The sequence below is a fragment of the Eucalyptus grandis genome, chromosome 11 (genome assembly GCF_016545825.1).
Source record: "Eucalyptus grandis isolate ANBG69807.140 chromosome 11, ASM1654582v1, whole genome shotgun sequence".
Taxonomy (NCBI): Eukaryota; Viridiplantae; Streptophyta; class Magnoliopsida; order Myrtales; family Myrtaceae; genus Eucalyptus; species Eucalyptus grandis.
In genome coordinates this window covers 11,648,227-11,669,346 of record NC_052622.1, presented here as the reverse complement: position 1 = coordinate 11,669,346, position 21,120 = coordinate 11,648,227, and the positions used below count along the sequence as shown (strand labels likewise).

Genomic DNA, 21,120 nt, shown 5'->3' with positions numbered 1-21,120 from the left:
TTCCCAATAAGAAAACACGTTGTGTTAGCACAAGAAGAATGCATCAAATATGACTGACAATTAACGATTAACCTTCTTCTCGGATGACCTCCAAAAAAGTATAAATCATTTGTTAAGCATAAAAAGAAGCACAAGAATGTTAATACCATTAATCAGTTTGATCATAGCTTTATGATTTTTAACACTGTGAAGCAAAGTTATATCTGTTCAATAATTTTTATTTTGTCAAGATGGAAACAATAATCAAATCATTACCGCAAATGAACTAATTTTTACTCTGGCAACTATTGCCATAGGCTCTCCCATAAGCTCCACTGTTGTTGCTGAGAAAAATTATCTAAAAAATTCTAAATCTATTATATGGCGGCGATTCCGTTATAATTTTCTATTTATTTATTTTATGAAGCCCATGAGCATAAGTCGTGGTTATTTTTATGCTAGTGTACACGCTCAATCTGTATCACTTGCTTGAGCTAGTATAGGTGATAAAGTGTCTTAGAGACAAACGAGTAATTTGATACAAAATATAGTTCTGGGATAAGTGCACTTGAAATACTAAAATTTATCACGAAAGTGCAATTGAGTCCACTAATTTCATATGGTGCAATCATGTTTTACAAGTTGTCAAATTGATACAATAAAATCTCTCCATTAAATTTTATTCAATTTGGCTAATGGGATATATTGATGTAGCTTTTTTGTTACTTTCCTAGGACACGTGGTTTCAATGTGATGCCTACCAAAGGCCACATCAAGAAAATTTTGAAAACTCCAAAGAAAAAAAAAAGGATAGATGAAATTAAAATGAAAAAGAAAAAAGGAGAATAATTAGTTGTTCATATCCTTGTGCTCACTTATGCAGTATGGAAATCTACTGAAAACAGGAGGAAAATCTCGTACTTCAATTATTGGTGATGTTGATTTTGAATTTTCTACATGAAAAGGTAGTAATCAAGTTGAGAAGATCATTTTTAAGTAGAAAGAGACTTCCATCAAACAAAAATATTCATAGTAGTCGAGGCATGCCCCCATCAGCATCAACACTTAGCAAGTTAGTTAGCAACAATGGGACATCATCAAGTTGAAGATAACAAAGTCATTCTCCAAATTCTTCCCAAATTTGCACCATAAACTTTCGGATATTGATAATGCGAGAAAAAACTTTGGTGTATTGATATCAAAGTGGACATAAGTTGAGGTTCTTGATAAAACTTTTCAAATTCATGTAACTTTCATTTGCTTATAAGTTGCTACTTAAGATTTTAAATAGTCGTCTTGAGCATAATTATTATAGAATGCATCTTTATCATATTGATATAAATTTAAAGTTTTTGGTGATATTATAAAAATTTTAAAGTATTAATGTCATAATAAGTTAGCTTGGAGTATTAAGTAATAGTTTAGAGTTTTAGGGGATAATTTCCCTTTTCTCAATATTTCTTTTTATTACCTTGAGTAATTCATCACGTTCGTTTTCTCTCGTTGGGTCTGGGAGCTATCATTTCTATATGTGAAAATGTCAGGAAAGTCAGTTACTAGAGCTAAAAGACATATGACAGAAAAAAAGTAAAAGAGGGCTAAAAGAGAAACAAACATAAAGACGAGTCCTACATTAGGTAGAGGGAATCTTTTAATCTCTGTCGCCATCCACGACGAATGCATTTTAACGTGTTTCTTAAGGTCTTATCAACGAATGCCTCTGCTCAAAGCAGGGTCCCGATCACCTGCCTGTACTCCAACATCCAACGCAAGTTGGAGATGTAGCAAGCTAGGGAGAGGATGGAACGAGGGAGTCTCACGAAAGATAAAGATGCGGGCCCCACTTGAGAAGAAAAAAGTGGGATACAGCTAAGAGACATGATACCAACCATGCGACAGGATCCCGTCTCAACTTTTCCTGAATGCTGTAGTGCCCCCCCGCCATAATATACAGACGTACAATATCATGGGGAATCAATCAGAATCTGAGATACGGAGGGATTCAGTGGATATTTTGGGTGTGGCCCCCATTAAAAATTATTCAGTGAATCTAATATTTAAATTACATATAAATACAAACCGTAGGATTTGATTCGATCAGTCAAGATTTTAACTCCACAACTGCATCTTGGGCTGACCACTTATTGACTGTTGGGTCTGAAATTAATGACATTGGCCGAGGTGAGTCGTATTGGGTGTTGGGTTGATGTAAAAACTTGACCCTTTATAAAAGCCGAGTGCTCTCCCTGCTCTTGTATTCTTACTACATAAGGGGGGGAAGAGATCAAGAGAGACTGCCGCCGTCTGAAATGGACCATGCTATGAGCATGGACGATCGTGAAATGAGGGCGATGCCAAACGAAAGGTTTGAAGCTCTGAAGAGGAGAGCCATCCCACCAAATTACCAACAAGAGCTTGGAGATGATGATCTGCACAAAATTATGGATCGTGACGTATATAAAGCCACGATGAAAGGGGATGTCGAGAAATTCATCGATGCATTAGAAAAGGTTATTGAGTCAAGGAAACTAGCTTTGTCGCTAATCCTCAACCAAGTCACCCCCTCCGGGAATTCATTGCTTCATGTAGCAGCAAGCTTTGGGAGCGATGATGTCATGGAGCTCATTCTCATTCATTTTCCTGATATCATGACCCGGAAAAACTCCTCAGAGGATACTCCGCTCCATGTTGCAATTCAAGATGAAAGGTTCAACGCAACAAAAAAGCTAATTCGCCGGGAAACAAACTCGGAAATTATATATTGGAAGAATAAGGATGGTAAATCTCCATTGTATTTGGCAGTGGAAAAGTGCGTGTTCTATTACCGGAAAAATAGTGACCGGAAGGAGTGCAAGATTTTTGAGCTTCTCTTGCAAGAATCTGTTCGAGATGAAGCTTACGCAGTCAAGATACAGGGCATGTCACCAATTTTAGCCGCAGTCAAGGAGTGCAATTTAGGTAATGGATGCTTTCATGTGTAGTTCTAGTCCATAAAAGCATAGATGTAAGTTAACTGCACTGCTTTTTGCTCTTTTTCAAAATTCATATTCGTCCAATTTGGAGAAAAGCTTGATAATAGCATTTGGTCAAAAAGCATATAACTCTGCAGGAGCTAACAGCAATAATTATCTAATTAGTTAATTGCACCCAACCTAAAGAGTGCTATGGCCTATAATGTCAGATTTATTGGAAGAAATTATAGATCGGCTCCCGAAGTTACTTGACGTACGTGATGAAAACGGGGGCTTACCACTGCACGTTGCAGCATCGGTTGGAGGTTCTTTTGTAGTGAAGCTCCTGCTGGTGAAATGCCCTTATCTCGCCCTTGAAACAGACAAAAACGGCTCCTACCCGATTCACATCGCTTGCGAAGCCGGCAACTTCTGGGCAATCGGACCGTTACTTAAGGACACGTGGCCTGACTTGGCAGAGATCAAAAACAAAAAGCGTCAGAATATTCTTCACGTTGCAGCCAAGGGCGGGAACGATCGCGTATTAAAAAAATACAGCGAAACCGATACCTTTGAGAAGCTGCTGAATGCGAAAGATGACGATGGAAACACACCCCTCCATTTGGCATCGATGCACAACCATTGTGAAGTTATGCGCTCTTTGACGAAGGACAAAAAAATTGACTTGGGGCTTCGGAACAATGATGGGTTGACCGCCCTGGATGTGGCCATGGAATCCAGAAGCTCGTCGACGAGAAATTCAGCGGTAGTGTAATTTTGGTTGCAGGCTGTATTTACTCTTAACTGAATTTAATGCGCTCAGGATTGATGACTAATTCTCTGATTTGACATTTGCAGTTAGTAGGACGTGCAATTTTGATTGTTGCTGGTGTGCCACGAAGCGAAGGTCGAGACGTTCTGTCGCTGAGAGAACAGGGTTCTAGAGCGAGCAAATCATCTCCCACCGAATGGATCAAGGACCAGGTCAATACATTATTACTAGTGGCCACACTTGTGGCCTCCGTCACGTTCACTGCAGGCTTAACCTTGCCCAGTGGATATAATGCTTCCGGTGATCTGCACCCAGGAATGGCGATCATGCTACACCATGGAATGTTTCAGGCTTTCGTAATTGCCAACATGGTAGCTATGTACAGCTCCATTCTTGCAGTCGTAGTCCTCCTCTGGGGTCTCAACAGAGATTACTATGTTGCAGAACTAGCTTACCACTCAGCAGGGCCATTATTGTTGATGGCGCTCACTGGCATGTCAATGGCTTTTTTTGCAGCCGTTACCGTAGCAGTGAGCAGACTTACTTGGCTTGGGAGCCTTGTTCTGTCCGTTGGAGTCTTTTACCTCGCAATGGTCGTGGTGGTTTTAGCGGCCTTGATATTCCCATCCTCCAAGACTACTATGCGTATTGTGGTCTTTTACTATATAGCGGTATTAGTGGTTGAGAAATTTATCGAATTCTGGGCTTCGGTTTATATATTTATTAAGTATGCTATACATAGATGCTATTACGAAGTACGTAGATGCTTTTACGGAGTAATTAGATGCTGCTATTATGGAGTACTTAGATGCTATTTCGGAGTATGTAGATGCTATTTGTGTCAAAATTTACGGTCGATGGATGTATAATCGGCTTATGAGAGTCCGACGAAGTTTGTCGTTGGATTTACTGATCATCAATTCAATGCGAATCTTCTATTCTGTCTAATTAATGGTTCTTTTCGTTAGAAACTTTTCACAATTCTTTTCCTTTACCAATTTTTTTTTCTCAATTCTCTTCAATAAAATAGGAGTTCCACTCTTTCTCTTTCCTTTTTTCCTTCCTTTTATCCCCAATTTCCCTATTAATGCATCCATGTATTTATATATCTTCTAATGCATTAACACGGAATATCAAGACAGAAACCCGCGAGCATCCACAATAAAAATGCCACGTGTCAATCAAGCCGCCAGCTCTTGCTCCAATTTTTAGTTTTTTTTTTTTTTGAAATCATTTTCCCAAAGATTTTGTCACCCTTCATTTGCCAAACAAACGTAAGATTCTCGCGAAGTTGAGTTTTTCCGGACTTTTTCCATTTTCCTCTATAGTATATTATTTTCAAATCTAATTAAAGAAAACATTCTATTTTCAAATTATTTTATAAGCATTTAAGTGTACTTTTAAATTCTTTTGCATTTTCATGCGTCAACTTATTAATGTGCCATTTATTATTTTATATTATTTATTTTCTTTTTTTAATTGTATTCTGTTAATAATTCTTTCTTAGTTTTGGTGTGTGTCATTTCGAATGCCTATTTTTATGGAATTAGGTTTTGAGCTTGTAGAACAAGCATAACATTTGTAATTTTGAAGAATTGAGGACCTAGCAAATTACTTTCTATGGCTATCTATATGTTAATGAAAGATTGAGTAACATGTTCAAATTCGGATTTCGAGTTAAGGGCGATCATCTTTTATATTCCAGTTTACAAATTTCTGAGTTATTCGTCTTTTTTGTTGTTCTAATAACTCTCCCCTAAGTTGTATTAATTGAAGTTTTAAATAACAAATTTATGTATTCATGTCCTCATAATATGAATAATTTAAATTCATAGCTACTAAAATCAGTTTTTTCTCAATATTAATGTGGATATGTACAGCTGTTTTCCTAGCACGATCGTACAGTGAAAACTGTAAATTCTAGCTTCTATAGTCAATAAATTTTCATAGTATATTAGATGCAGATTATCTTAGAGATTGTCCGAAAGTCCAATTTCAAGTGAAACCACGTGTGTATAAAGACTATGCAACATGCAGAATTTGATAATGGACACATGTAGACTTGAGCAGAATTTGACTATGATATTTAGGGATGTGCAAAAGAACCGGGACCCACTCGGATCGCCTGGAACCGCCTGGAACCGGTAGTTCTTGAGGTAACCGATCCGGTTCCCGATTCCATGGGTGGATCTACCCACCCGGACCAGACCGATTATATTAATTTTTAATATTAAAATAAATTTCAAAATTACTAATTAGCAAACCTAAATTTTAGGGCTCTATCTCCTCTTGCGGTTTCCATGTTTTTATAAGAATTTAGTAAAGTGTGTAAGCTGCCTTTTAGCAACTCAACAAATGACCCATTCAAAGGATGCTTTCGGGACTCACATAAGATACTGTATTTAAGAACATGTGAAGTACTGGTGGAATTGTTTCTACACAAAGAATTCAGTAAAGAAAAGGTTGTAAGAGATTAAGCATTGTTAGGGGATAAAGTAAAAGCCGATCTACATATGACAATTACCAGAATCTTGAACTTAAAGAATATTTTAGGTTTTAATAAAAATGATTCAAAAACAGGAAAAAAACATATTTCTCTTCTTTGGTAGTGTTTTCCAATAAAATAAAGAAAAATGGTACCTTTAATTAAGCCGGTTTGATTTAAAGAAAAATATTACTCGATATGAAGAGTACTCACGGCGGGATTTGGAAAACGATATTATTATTGGTGAGACCGGTTCCATGGATTCACCTTGGAACCGGACCGGATCGGCTGTCCGGTTCTTGGGTGGATCCATACAATTAACGGATGGTTCCCGGTTTTAATTTTTTGGAACCGGTCTTTAGCAGGTAGTTCTCAGTTCTAGGCCAGTAATCGTCCACTTGGACCATGCACACTGCTACCGATATCGTCTTAGTATATACGACTTAAAATTTTAAGTCAAGAAATCACACACACACACACATATATAAGAAGCATATAACCCACGTAGCATGCAATGCGGGATATTTCAACATCTACCGTATTATCCATTTTTTTTTAATTCTCTTTAAATGGTAAATATGTTTGTTGATTATTTGAGTAAGCCTATAGTTCACTTCTATTCCCATAGCGATTTGGAATATGGAATTATATTATGTTAATTCTATTTCGTGCTTGGCTGTTTCATTTTCATATCAAGACTCTTAATTGTTGCGTTACATTCCCCAAGGGCATCACATATCTAATTAAAGAACTTAATGGCGAATCCATTCGATCATTTACTTTCACTTTCTTCTTGTTTGAATTCATTTAGTAATCATAGAATAACTATAAAAGAGAGATCTTGTAGGTCATCAATGTCCAGCACATATCTGAATGAAGCATCGACGTTGACGTGCAAACATGATGTAATTGGAATACTCTTTCTAACAAGTCAATTTTCAGGAAAATAGCAATGTCTTCTTATGTTTGGCAACAATTCACAAATGAGTTGAAAAATAATTTCTGCCGTTAGAATAGAAAAATAGTTTGTGATTTTCGTTATGGGATGAATTATCTTTTCAAAAGTACCTTTATTTTTTTAGATAGTTGTGTTTCAGGATATATAAGATAGGTTTCAGATTCTAAAAACTAGAAACCAGTGCCAAGAGGGCAGGTTCTAGATTGGGTCGGAACCGTTCACCTCTAAAGGTTCTAGATTGGGTCGGAACCGTTCACCTCTAAAGCTGTGACGAATGGTTCTGTCTTCAGGTACTCTGCAATGGGCAAACAAGGAAGGAAAGTTCCCCATTGTATTGGACAGTCGAAGATGAGCACTCGGAGATCCTCACACTGCCGCTCGCCATTCCATTTGGTCCATCAAGAATTCAGGGCATGTCCCCTGTTCGTGCCGCGGTAACTCACTGGAATCTGGTTAACTTCAATTTCAAGTTCCGCAATGAAAAGTTGTCGTTGCAAGCCCTGATCCAAGGATGAGAAAAAACTCAGGCTATGTCTGCATGAGAGAATTTTTAGCGTAAGTTACCAGCATATTCATTATCACCTAAGAAAGTAAACCATGAGTCAACTCATGGTCATTGGGATCCTCAGCGCCTTTAATGCAAGTCTGCTGAAAGAGATGGCAGAAAGGAAGGAGGAGCTTCTCCATTTGAGAGATGCTGCAAACCGCAAACGGCATCAGCTACATTCAGCAGCATATCTCGAGCACGGTGACAAAGTCCAGTTTATGCTGAGAAAATTCACTGCCAGCGCTATCAAGTAAGACAGAGATGGCAATCATCCGATTCACGTCACTTGCAAGATGTATCAGCTTGGGGACTTTTGCAGTAACTGAGTGAGTATCTAAAGAGAGAGGGACAAAACATTCCACATGATTCAGCAAAGTATGGCATATACTTGGCCACGGAATACATACTCAGAAGTCCCGAAGTAGAGAAGCTTGTGAATGAAAAGGACAGTGATGGGAATACACCACTCCGTTTGGCCACAATGCATTGGCTCTCTCGCATGAGGGATGCAAGAGTCGATCTCAAGGTGGTGACTAAGACATGCTTCACAGCTCTTGACATTGCCCAGGGAGCACTTGAAAAGGGACTATTCCTACCAAAAGGAATGACCGTCTTTCTAATATCCGCAGCCAGTGCAAAATACTCTCTTTTCATTGGCGACATGTGATCTAGCAATATATGCAACTGAAATCTGATTCAAAGTCATATATGGCAACGAATACCAATAGTAAACTATATGTGCTGCAAATACATAGACGTAGCACGTCTTTTCCTTTGCTTCCATGATAGTCTTAACACTAAGGACATTGCTGTTTGCTGGAACACCTGAAAGTAGAGATTCGGTAATGTTCATGACAGCGGGAGCATGAAATTGTAGAGGAATGAATCCAGATTCTAAGAAGAAACTTTGTGAGGGACTGGTAAACACCCGCTTGCTCTTGGCAACACTCATGGCCAACGTGACTTTCGCCCCTGGCCTGGCGGTTTCAGGAGGGTATAACGGTTCTGGCGCAGGACAAGACCATGGCATTGCCACTTCATTGAAGAAGACTGTTCCATTTATTCTAAGCATGCAGTCCCCTCTCCATGTTCAACTTGAAGGTTGTGGTCATCATGCTCCACGCACAAATCAATCTGCATATGGAACCGCCGTCTCTCCTACTACCTAATCTTGATCGCTCTTTCCGGGACAGGAAGTTTTGATTGGAACTGTGCCGACACTGACAATGAAGACAGGAGGGGATCTCAATGTGAAGACTCGAGAAGGCCGAGACGTATACTCGGCCTACTGGTTCGGAGTGGGCTTAGTGGTCATGGGCACAAAACATCTTAACTGGAAAACTTGGCCCTGGGAAGGATGCAGTTTGACAGCATTACGACTAGCTACAGCTATTATAGTTCGAGAAACGAACTCAAGCTAGTTGAAAGGATTTTTCTTTTTCCAATCCAGCATCAGCTAATAATGTTCGCTAGGTGAAAGGCCAACGTCAAGAAGGCAAGATCGGTGTTTCCATATTTAACAAAAAGGAACATGACAGAGACGGGCAGAAAAGGCATGGCAGAGCTACAAGGTGGTCTACCACATCAAAATATCTTCTGCTGACACAGTTATACCAGTAACATAAGGGGATAAATCATCTAAGCTAATGAATAAGAATAGATCATGTGAAGAGAGCAGTCAAGGTTATTTCCCACCTAAGCCTCAGAAAACCTAGAACGTGTTAGCTCTGCCCTTCACTATGTTCTGAGGCATCTACAAGAAGTTGTGCTCATTCTTTACTGGAGGCAGCTGGTAAGCACTCAAATTAACCAAATGAAGAGAGAGGAAGTTAATCAAATAAGAAAGAGAATGGAAAAGTCGCATCACTTGGCAGCTGCCGCCCCGATTCAGCAGCTTTTTCTCCCTCAGGGGCTTCAGAAACCTCTGCGTTTTCAGGGTCACCACCATTGGGCGCGACTTAGGGAAGGGTCGCCAGCTTCTCTGCGGCCGGTTTCGCGGCAGCACTGACAGGAACCTCACCAGACGTGGCAACTGCAGGAATATTCCCACTCTTTTCGTCCCTGCTCCCTTCCTTGAGTCCTTCTCCTTCCCATCTTTCGTGGGCGGTGGAGATGGGGGAACCGTTTCAGCTTGAACAAAACTTGCCTCATTCTCGAAAGATGGTGGGCTTTCCTGGCTTAGGCCCCTGAACGACTATCACTGAGTGCTTTTTCTCGGCGTCCCTCTTCCATCTCTTCTCGATGTTTGCAACATTTCTGGGGATGATCTCAGCTATGGCTTTCCAGTAATGTCAGTTGGCTTCGGTGCGAAACTTCTCTTGGTTGGCCAAGTTACAATTGACGGAGAATAAAGTAATGCTTATGAGATAACCTTGCAAAGATTTTTCTTATGGCGTTTCGAAAAGAATGAAGTGGCGTGAAAAGAGTGACCGTGACTACTCGAGAAGTTTTACCTTCTCTCTTTCTCTGTTATTGGCCTCGCTCGCTTCGCAGTCGAGCTTCCTTATCTCATTGAAGTCTCGTTCGAACTCTTCGGCTTCAGCACAATGATTTGATTCCGCATCTCCTCAAGGTTTATGGCATTTCAACTGCAATCGGGAAATGGCCGCGGTTTCTCCCCTTCAATCTAAATTTAGTCTACTAAATTCATGGAAAAAGTGCAACTGTTGTCACAGGGCACTACAAATGCAATCTCAATCTAAGCAGAAGACCAAATAATGCTTTCAGAAAATAAGAGCGATGAAATTATACTCCCATAGAAATATCCAAAGTAAATGAAAAACCAAATCCTTCCTGATATATTACGAACTTCAACTGCTAAATTGATACAGATGGAAATCGACGGATATGAAGAAAAACCATAGAGTTCCTACTCGAACTTTCACAGAAATCAAAGTTATAAATCTAATCGGTCCATGAATAAGTGTGGCTTTCCATTCTGTTTGATTGTATAGTGATGAATATATTTGCGTTGGCCTTATATGGTGATTGATGAATATATCAACCAACGAATCTCGCACATGCCTTGGTTCGGTGACAAGTACCCCGCATAAAGTTAGGACTAGAAGATGTCGTCCTCCGCAGTGGGCGGACAGAGGGGGAGTGTTGGTGGAGAAGTCAGTCGGAGGGGAGAAGGCGGGGCATGAAGGCGTCGTCGTGGAAAGGGCTCGGGTGGTGGGCCTACCGCTCGGGGTTGCAAGTGTGTTCTCCGGCTTCGGTGTCCACGGCGTCGAATGACTCCATTCCTCAGCCCTATTTTGGGTCTGGGCCAGGCCAGGACCATGGGCCTTAATGCCCTGATCCAGGCCCATTTTTTAATAGGCCAAATCCAACAGCCCGTCACATGGGCCCAACATTATATAAGTTTTGGGTCTCCGGAGGATCATTTGCACGATTTTCAAATTAAAAAAAAAAAAAAAAACTACCAAGACAAGTCCTTTATCTATTTGGGTGATGTTTGTGAAAGCATGGAGCTTATAGTTCACCGCAAGTGGCGGACTATATTTTATCCTTTCATTTCATGTCTCATCTTCTCTCTTTTTCCTTTTTGTTACTTTTTTTTTTTTCAAAAGGTGACCAGATAAATTTAATATAAAGCCATAATTTTTCATCTTCCCTCTTTTTTTCTTTACTTTTCCCTGTTCCATTGGCCACCACATAAAATATAATATATAAGGCCACAATTTTCCACTCATTGATGTCACCATAGTGATGCAAACGAATCTTTTGGAAGAAATTTTTTCCATTGGCCAACATATTAAATCACCATCCGCTTACTAAGGCTACATTGCATCCAAAACTATAAACTGAAGCCTAGCAATCATTTCATTGCAGCTTAGACAACAGCAGCAGCATAGAGAATGCTCTAGTGGCTACACAATCTCTAGTGTTCACCGGACAATATCAACTTATGCTCGATGATAAAATTATATCAACCATCTCATCCTCTCATAGCTTTTTTTATGTGAACCAAATGTTGAAAAATTCAGAAAGCTTTTTTTGGAAGTTATTTTTTGTGAAACCAATGTAGCCTAAGATATGTTTGGTCCTAGCATAACATTACTGGCTACAATTGCCTCCCAAATTAGGAGAATCCCAATCCTTTTTTTTTTTTTTTTTTTTTTCATGTTGTTTTTCAAGTTATTTCACATCCTCATGGTAGAATATCACGAAATAAATTAAGAATAGCTTTGTAGATCATAATAACATTCCCTAATGAGCCCCGCTTCTTGTCCACCATATCAAAACTTTTTACAATAACCCAAATTTGGGAGTGCTGACCCGTAATCCTGCTCACTAGCCCAGAATTAACCCTATACAGAGGCCGTGCGTGGGCCCTGGTTGTATGAAGCGAACCTACAACAAATATGTGGGACGAGCTGTCATAATTGAGCTAGTACAGGTGGAAAAGCGTTTTAAATACAAAGGAGCAATCCAATGCAAAATACTGTTTAGGGACAAGTCCAGCAAAGGACTAAAATTTATCATGAAAACATAATCAAGTCCAATAATTTTTACATAATTTACTCGAGTCTTGCAACTTGTCAAATTAATACAATAACATTCATCTATCAAACTTCGTTTTATTAGTCTAATAGAATATACCGATGTGGTGCCTACCAAGTGCCAAGTTAGAAAATCTTTAAAGAAATCAAAAGAAAATAAAGGATAAATGAAAGAATAAGGAAAGTTATTAGTTGTTCATATCCTTATTATCACATTTAGGCTGCGTTTGGCAGTTGGGATAAAATTTGGGATAAGATATGATTTATCCTATCCTACGTTTGGTGCTCACTCAGGACGGGATAAAATTCGGGATAAGATATGATTTATCCTATCCTACGTTTGGTGCTCACTCAGGACATGATAAAGTCGGATATAAGGGAGATATAGATAGGATAAAATTATCCTATGGGGAGGTGGGATAAAGGTGGATGAGATTTCTAAAGTTATTTTCTCGAATAACAAATTTATTAAATTAACAAAATTGAAATTATATTTCAATAAAAATAATATTTGAATTCTAATTTAAGAAATAAGAAATAAGAAATAAGAAATATTTTTAATTAATCCTATTTTAATTTATATATTCAACTTTAATTCTATCTTATAATAAATATTCAATCTATAAATTAAATATTTGTATTTACTATATATATTTTAGGTATATTTGTATTTTAGGTATGTTAGTACAGTTTACTATTTGATAAAATTTTATTAAAGAATGATGAAAGGGAAAAAAAGAAATAATAAAGAAAATAATATAAAAAAGAGGAAAATAAAATAAAAATAAATTAAGGAATAGTGTTACGAGAGATTTTCACAATCTCTGTTTATGAACATTTAGGTTCATTAAAAAAACCACCCGCGGTGGTGGCGTAGGTGGTTGAGCAAGGGACCTCTAACGCAAAGGTCCTGAGTTCGATCCACGGCGTCGTCGTGCTTCAGTGCAAGCCGTGTCTTACCCGGGGCACGTGGGTGGTGGGTCCTCACGTGCCTCCCCAGGGTTTACCTCAGCCGCGAAGCGGCGTGCGGGGGTTCCCTGGGTCACCAAAAAAAAAAAAAAACATTTAGGTTCATTTATAATGATATGCCGTTTATATAAAAAAAAAAATGTACATGATATGATGTGAACATATCCGACTTTAATACTACGATTTATCAAATAATGGATAGGTTATAAAAAAATCCAAGGATTTCATATCCTATCCTATCCAATCTTATTCTGATTAGAAATTCAAACGACCAAATGTAGTTTTACAGAATGAAAATCTACTGATAGCAGTACGAAAATTATGGACTTCAATTATTGGTATGTTGATTTTGAATTTTATATATGAAAAAGTAGTAATCAGGTTGAGAAGATCTTTTTTGGTAGAAAGAGACTCTCATAAAAGGAAAGCATATCCTCAATTTGCATAAATGCAATAGATTTAGCACTTTCTTGGTAATTTCCCCCAATAAGTATGTGTACAATGAGCAATAAGGACACATACAAAAGGAAAGAAATTACCGATTGGGCAAGATTATAAACAGTTTTTTTTCAGGAAAAGTACCAAAAAAATCATACAAATTCAATCTTAAACTTTTTAATTGAAAAAATTTAATCTTAAACATTTTTAAATTGATACCCATTTAGTCATTTCGGCCAATTTTGGCAGGCCAGCACTAACGTGGACGCTAGTTGATCGAAAAACATTGATGTGGAAATTTTAAATATATTCTTTTTCGCTTGTCGAAGATTGCAGGAGAAGAAGGCCCAGAGGAAGAAAAGGAAAAAGAAAAAAAAAAAGGAGAAAAAAGAAAAATTTAAAAAATTAAAAAAATAATTTAAAATTTGCCACATCAACATTCGTTGGCTGGTCGATGTCCACGTCAACACCAACCAACCAAAATTGGTTGAAAGGACTTAATTGATGCTAATATAAAAATATTTAGAACTAAGTTGATCTAATTGAAAGGCTTATGACATAATTGATATCGATGTCTTAGGTTTATGATTTTTTTAAATACTTTTCCCCTTTTTTTTCCCTCCAAAAATAACAAGCGTAGAAATAAGAATTCCCAATTTTCATTTTTCCTACCATAAATAGAATTAGAGGGGGACCAAGGATGGCTAGTTTGCATCATACGATGTCTCTTTCGGACACATCTGGTAATATTAGTGAAAAGCCGTCTAAAACATTGCGACAGAAGGGCTCCTATGGCACGAGGATATTTATGCATGGAAAGACCCTTCAACATAATTGAGAAAGAAAGCTGCAGCCTTGCAGGGACCAGACCCGATTTAGTCTTGACCTGGGCCGACCTCATGCGGAAGATATATTTGTCCATGGAGAAGACCGAGGCAACGAGCTAAACTTGATGCGGAGGCCTCGCTCGATCGAAGTCCATCACCTGTACTCTTAACATTCCATTCAAGAAAAGAGAGAAAGTAAGATGGGCAGCCTCAACAGAAAAAAGGAGATGCGAGGGCCATAGCTCAGACCCCATTCATTAGTCTTGTCTTGTGTTACGGCCCACCTAAATCGGGAGATAATTTGTTTTTTTCATTCATGGAAAGTAGGATTCTACTAAGAGATATGAATCATGCAATAGCAACCTGTCTCAACTTTCCTTCAGAGATAAGATGGGGGGCGGCCGCATGGTTCTAACTTTCTTTTTTTTAATAACTTCTACCTTACTTTTCAATTTAATTTTTTTAAAAAATTATATCAAAAATTGATTTTAATCAAAGCAATATCATTTTAGTCACGTTATCATTAAGTATGACAAAGAAAAAAAAAATCATGTCGGTATTTTCTGTCAGTTAAATTGAACAGAATTAATGGAATAACTAAATCTCACCAATTTGATAAGTTTTGAGATTTGATTGCACTTTTTATAAGTTTAGGACATAATTGTACTTTTGTAATAAGTTTTAGATCTTCCAGTAAACATATCCACTTTCTTTAATCACAGCACTACGTGCAAGTGTTGTGTCTCCACAACATTTATTTTCTTCTATTTTTCCTATTCTTTCTCTTTTGCTTGGGAAGGTCATTTTCCCTCAACAATTAACTTTTTTCCCTCTAATTTACATGATTTGCGCAGTATTAGTGAGTGTCTAGATAGTAGGGCCTTCATGCTTGTTTCGATAGATCATTAGGCATAAAAAGAAGCACGAGAATGTTAATCACTTAAACAACAGTTCAATGATTTTTAAAACTTAGAAGCATACTTATATCCATTTAATATCATGAAGAATATAAAACTGGTATATTTGTGATCAATTTACTTTAAAGTAATTTTTCCTTAAAAATTTTAAACCGGTACATAAGTAACAAATCTATCAAAAACTAATTTTTGGATCCCAAAAAATCTCAAATTGGTACATTGGGGACATATTTATCCTCCGTTAGTTTTTGTCAAATTTTACCGTGAAATTATTAAGTTGGATGATATATTGCAATGACTTAATCGATATGGTAATTCTATGTGAAAATCCATATAAGTTTGTGGTAAATCTATCATGAATGTACCGTTTTGAGGTTGTTTTAATGACCAATAATTAGTTTGAGTTATGGCTCAGGCTCTCTCCCCCTCACGAAGGGGAGAAGTTCGAATCCCAGAGGCGTCGTTAGGGATTCTTACCGGAAGTACCGTTGTGGTGGGTCTTGCAATCGCTCTCCCAGATTTGCTTGCCGGCTATAGGGTTACGGGTTCCCTGGGTTACAAAAAAAATAATAAAAAAATAATTAGTTTGAGTTAAATTTGTTATGGGTGTACTAGTTTGGGGGTTTTTAGTGATAAAAAAATTAATTTTGGATAAATGGGTCATATGTGTACCAATTTGAGTTTTTCGTGATGTTAATCCTAGATTTATCTAAGAGATGTTGATTGATAGAGAGAAGATTTATAAAAAATTTGTATATTGCATTAAGGCACAAGGTCAGAATAAATAGGTACAATGAAGCCCAATCTATAAAATATTTTAGGAAAACAATCCTAGAGAATACACAGAATAATTCTATAATATCCTAGAATATATACATAATCCTTAAGATATTGTAAAAACCCCCTAGTAGATACTAAAAACGTGGCGTTGTAAGAGCCTTTGTAAAACCATTAGCTAATTGATCCGTAGTCACAACAAAAGGAAGAGAGATGGTGCGAACTTGGAGATGAGGATGAGTAAAATGGTATTCGATTTCAATATGTTTAGTGCACTCATGAAAAACAGGATTAGCTCCAATATGGATGGCATTTTTTTTGTCATAATATAGAGGAGTGGGATCTTGGAGCGAGATGCCCATGTCAGCAAGCAAACGATGAAGCTAGATAATCTCGACAGTAGTGTCAGCCATAGCACGATATTTAGACTCAGTAGAGGAGTACAAGACAATTTGCTATTTCTTGGCATGCCAAGGAATGAGAGAATCGCCAAGGAAAATGTAGAATCTTGTGACGGGGACCGACTATTAGTTACATCTGAAGCCCAATTAGCATCGGAATAAGCACGTAACTTGAGAGGAGAAGAGGACAATAAAAACAAAGACCGCGTCAAAGTACCTCGAAGGTACTGCAGGATCTGCAGAACAACAACATAATGAGTAGATCAGGGGGCAGCAACAAACTGACTAACAATATGAACTGTATTGACATCTAAATTTTGACGACCCGATCATTCATTTATTACATAAAAAATTAGGGGCTGAACTTTAGCCCTTAAACAAAAATATTAGAATTAAATTGCATAATATATAGTTTTAGGAGCATTTTTCTTATTGTATTTGCATTGGATCAATGACGGATAAGCTTTAATTTGACAAGTTGGGAGATGGGTGCATTTCTGAAAAGATTCGTATTATTCTTCCAATATTCAATAATATGACGGTGGATTTTTCAAAGGCAAAAAGACAGGAGATATTACATGCTTATCCTTGCAAGATTTGGAATTCGGGAAATTTCCATTGATCGCATTCCCACAATCTTAAATTTTTAGCAATAAGAGCGTCTATTCGACCAACTTATAGGCTAATATTTGTAAATGAAAATGATGGGAAATATTCAGTGTGTGCGGACAAAGGAAACAAAAGAGCACAAGGAGCGTATATGGCGTGATATATTCTTTGTTTGAAAACATGAAAGTCGCAGATTTCGAGCGCACCTAGAGAGGAAAGAAAAACAAAGCGAAGATTTTATAATATTTTACCACATTTTCTTTCCTTGGTGGGGGGCTTTGTACTTGCATATAAAAGGAGGAGGCCACATCACATTGAATACATGGCTACACTGATGGTTTTATGTAATGGGCTTAAGGCCCGTCCGCCCATGTTGGGCCTGAAAGCCTGGCCCACAATATTAGGGCCCATAGATGAAGGGGCACGATTCCTATTTGGAGGGAACGTATATAAGGGAGGAAAGAGAGGGAGAACGCACCCTTTGGCAAAAAGAACGTACGTTTTTCTCTCCCTCTCCCCCTTCTAAAAAGAAAACGAGCGCTTAAGGCGACGCCGTCTTCCCTTCAAGGCCAATCGACGTCATCGGATTGAACGGGATCAGAATTTCTTCCTCGATCTTCAGCATTTGTGTTTAATCTGTGGCTAACAAGGTATGCTCGAATCTGTGGTGTGCTTTAGGATCGGTGATATGTGATTTTCCTGGGCTTGTCTTCCGCATTCGTTTTAGGGGTTCGATTTAGTGTCAAATCCAGTTTTCGGAGATCCGTTATTCCCAACATTGGTATCGAGCCCTAGTTCATGTTATCCTGACCCCTTTGATTTTTTTTGATTGATTTTTCGCGAAGATATTCGGCCGATACGGATCGGGGCGAGAAATCCCGACACCCGAGTGCTGTTCGCCCATTTTTCTGAGTTTTCGTAAGTCGAAATCGATTTCTGAAGACATAGGGTGAAAACGCTCGTCGAGACGAGTTCGGCGACATGTCATGCGCCGCCGGAGACGCGCACGCGCCCACACGTGCGCCGGCCGGCCGCGTGTGGGCGCCACGCGCGCCGCCGGGCGAACCGGCACGTGCGCGATGCCGGTGGCGAACTGGCACGCGCCGGTCGGCGAATCGATGCGTGCTGACGTCAGCATGACGTCACCCAACGGTCGGTAACTGCTAGGATGACGTCATCGATGATGTCGCGCGCGACGACGGTTGGCCGGGCGATCACCGACCGGTGACCCTGACCCGCGGACGCTTGGCACGAGCGTGGCACGTGCCGGCTGACGTCTGCGTGACGTTAGCCCGCGCATGCGCGCGGCACATGCCTGTCGGTCGGTCCGACCAGTCCGTTCGGTCCGACCGGTCCAACCGGTCCGACGACCCGCTGCCCGTTGACCCGTTGACTGTTGATCGACCGTTTGACCGCTGACCGCCGTTGACCCGTTGACTTGACCGTTGCCCTCCGTTGACTTTGACTGTTGGACAAAAAAAAAGAAAAAAAAAGAAAAAAAAGAAAAAAAAGGAATTTGTTTCCTTTTCAATTATGTCTATGTGGGTTATAGGTAATCCATTTTTTTTTATTGTACATTTGTTACATGAATCATGGAAAATTATGTATTTTCCCTAATGTTCATTATGGATTTTAAGTGATCCATTTTTAGTTCTGCATTTGTTGCAGGAACTGTGATGCGTTATGCACGGATACCTGCAATCCCGAGAATGGACGAGGGAAGTGCAAGACTTAAAAGGCTGATGACAAAGTTAGTTGATTATTGGTGGCATGACGGTGATTTAGTATCACATATGGTCAGGGTCAATCAGATGATACAAGAAATCATCTGGAATGGTTATCTTATGTCAGATTTAGAGAAAGTGCCGGCTTTGATGAATACTCTTCCACCTGAATGGCAAGCAGTATTAGATTGGCTATGGGAGGTCAACGCGGTCCCGGGTTATAGGAGGCTAGTGGAAGCTTTTGTAAGAGAGTACTATAGGATTGAGTTAACCAAAACTTCAACCCTTAGATTGAGCGCCACATGGCGCAGAGTGAATGGGTCTTGGAGGCGACATGAAAGCTCTCCAAAAGCTTTTCCATGGTTGGCAAATGTGCCTTCAAATTTCTCAGATATTTTGACTGATAGATTAGAAGGGACATTCCCTATTTATTTCTTAGATTAATTTGAGATGTTTTTGAGTGTGAATATCTCTTTCTATGTTGATATTTCTTCTTTGTATATATTACTTAGTGTAATGGATAGTTGTATTATATGAAAGCATTGTTATTCTATTGGATGTTAGATATTATTTGCTTTCTATTATTGTTGACTGTGTGGGTAGTTTATAGAAGTTTTTGTAACTTCTTAGAATTTATTTTGCATAAGACAATTATATTAATAATAGTTTTAAGTTAGGATTTTTGGAGGATGATTGGAAACGTAGTGACCTTTTGATTCTGAAACCTTACTTGAAATTATTCATTGATATGATGGGTCTATGCAAAGTGGATGCATAAATGATAGGCATTAATTATTCGTGCATATATGTCTGATGTGTTCAGATCGATGGTTTCAGCAACTAAGAATGTAATTGCTGATATGAACGGCAACAATTGTGAAATATTGAATAAGAAGATTCAATATGTGTTGGAAAAGCAAGAAGCACTAGAAGCTCTTGACCATATTATGGAAGATCTTGAGGATGCCGTGCGCTACCTTGAGCTAGTAGAGGACCACCTAACGGCATTTGAGTCGAAAATAGACATTTGCAATGCTGGTTCTAGCTCAGAAAGGGCTTTGAGCTCTAAGCGCAAGTGTATTGATTCGTTTAATATGTGGGAATGCAAAGGATCAAGTCCTTATTGCAAGAAATCAATAGTTAACCAACACAAGAGAGGAAAACGTCATCAAGTGAAGAAAATGTCAAGGGTGAGGTGTTACAATTGTGACAAGAAAGGTCACTATGCTCGCAACTGTTGTGAGCCGAAAAAGGTAAACACCTCTTGTACATTTGAGAACTTTGATTATGTGTCAAGTTCTATATTATTGGCTGAATCCAATCCTTTGTGGACTGTAGATTCAAGAGCAACAAACTATATAGCGAAGGATAGAGGATCCTTCGTGGAATTTCGACGATACCAACTAGAACTAAGTGGATCTATGGGAGAAATAACTCCAGAGCTGAAGTTAAAGGGATTGGCACCTGCCAATTGAATATGCGTGGTGGACGCACCCTGTTCCTACATGATATTCTATATGCTCCGGAGATTCGTTGAAATTTAAGTGTGTGTTTTGATGTTGGTTAAACTTGGTTTTGGTGTGAACTTCTATAATAATTGTGTAGATTTGTATTTGGATACAAACTACTATGGTTGTGGTCACTTTCTGGATGGTTTTATTGTACTAGATGTTGACTGTGGTGATGTCAATATTTGTTATTCCCTTGTTTCACGTCTTCTACTTAATATGATAATGATGTGATTATGTGGCATGCTAGAGTTGGTCATATTGGCCAACAACATATGAATAGACTAGCCAAAGAGGGCTTGTTGGGCAACATTGAAAAAGTCGATTTGCCCATATGTGAGCATTGCCTAGTAGGGAAAACGACAAGGAAACCATTTGGAAAAGGTAAAAGAGCTGAATTTCCTCTGCATTTAATCCATTCTGACGTCTGTGGTTCAATGAATGTGAGAAGAAGACATGGGGCTGTTTATTTCATCACTTTTATAGATGATTATACTCGATTCGGATATGTCTATTTGATTTCTCATAAATCTGAAGTATTGAGTTGTTTCAAAAGGTTTATGAACTTTGAAGAAAATCAATTAGACAAGAAAATAAAAGTATTGAGATCCGATCGAGGTCGAGAATATTTATCTGATAAGTTCAGAAAATTATGTGATGAAAAAGGAATAGAAAGACAGTTGTCTATTCCATATACTCCTCAACAAAATGGTGTTGCAGAGAGAAGAAACAGAACCCTACTAGAAATGGTTA

The 21,120-nt window shown here is 38.5% G+C and overlaps 1 protein-coding gene across 1 annotated transcript; it reads left to right on the top strand.

Annotated features, from left to right (window-relative positions):
• The first annotated feature begins 2,288 nt into the window (after positions 1–2,288).
• On the top strand, positions 2,289–7,660 carry LOC120289728 (protein ACCELERATED CELL DEATH 6-like). Its single transcript, XM_039305058.1, has 4 exons — positions 2,289–2,937; positions 3,161–3,696; positions 3,789–4,373; positions 7,436–7,660. Exons 1-4 carry the CDS (start codon positions 2,289–2,291, stop codon positions 7,658–7,660), a joined length of 1,995 nt encoding a protein of 664 aa, XP_039160992.1.
• The last annotated feature ends 13,460 nt before the right edge of the window (positions 7,661–21,120 follow it).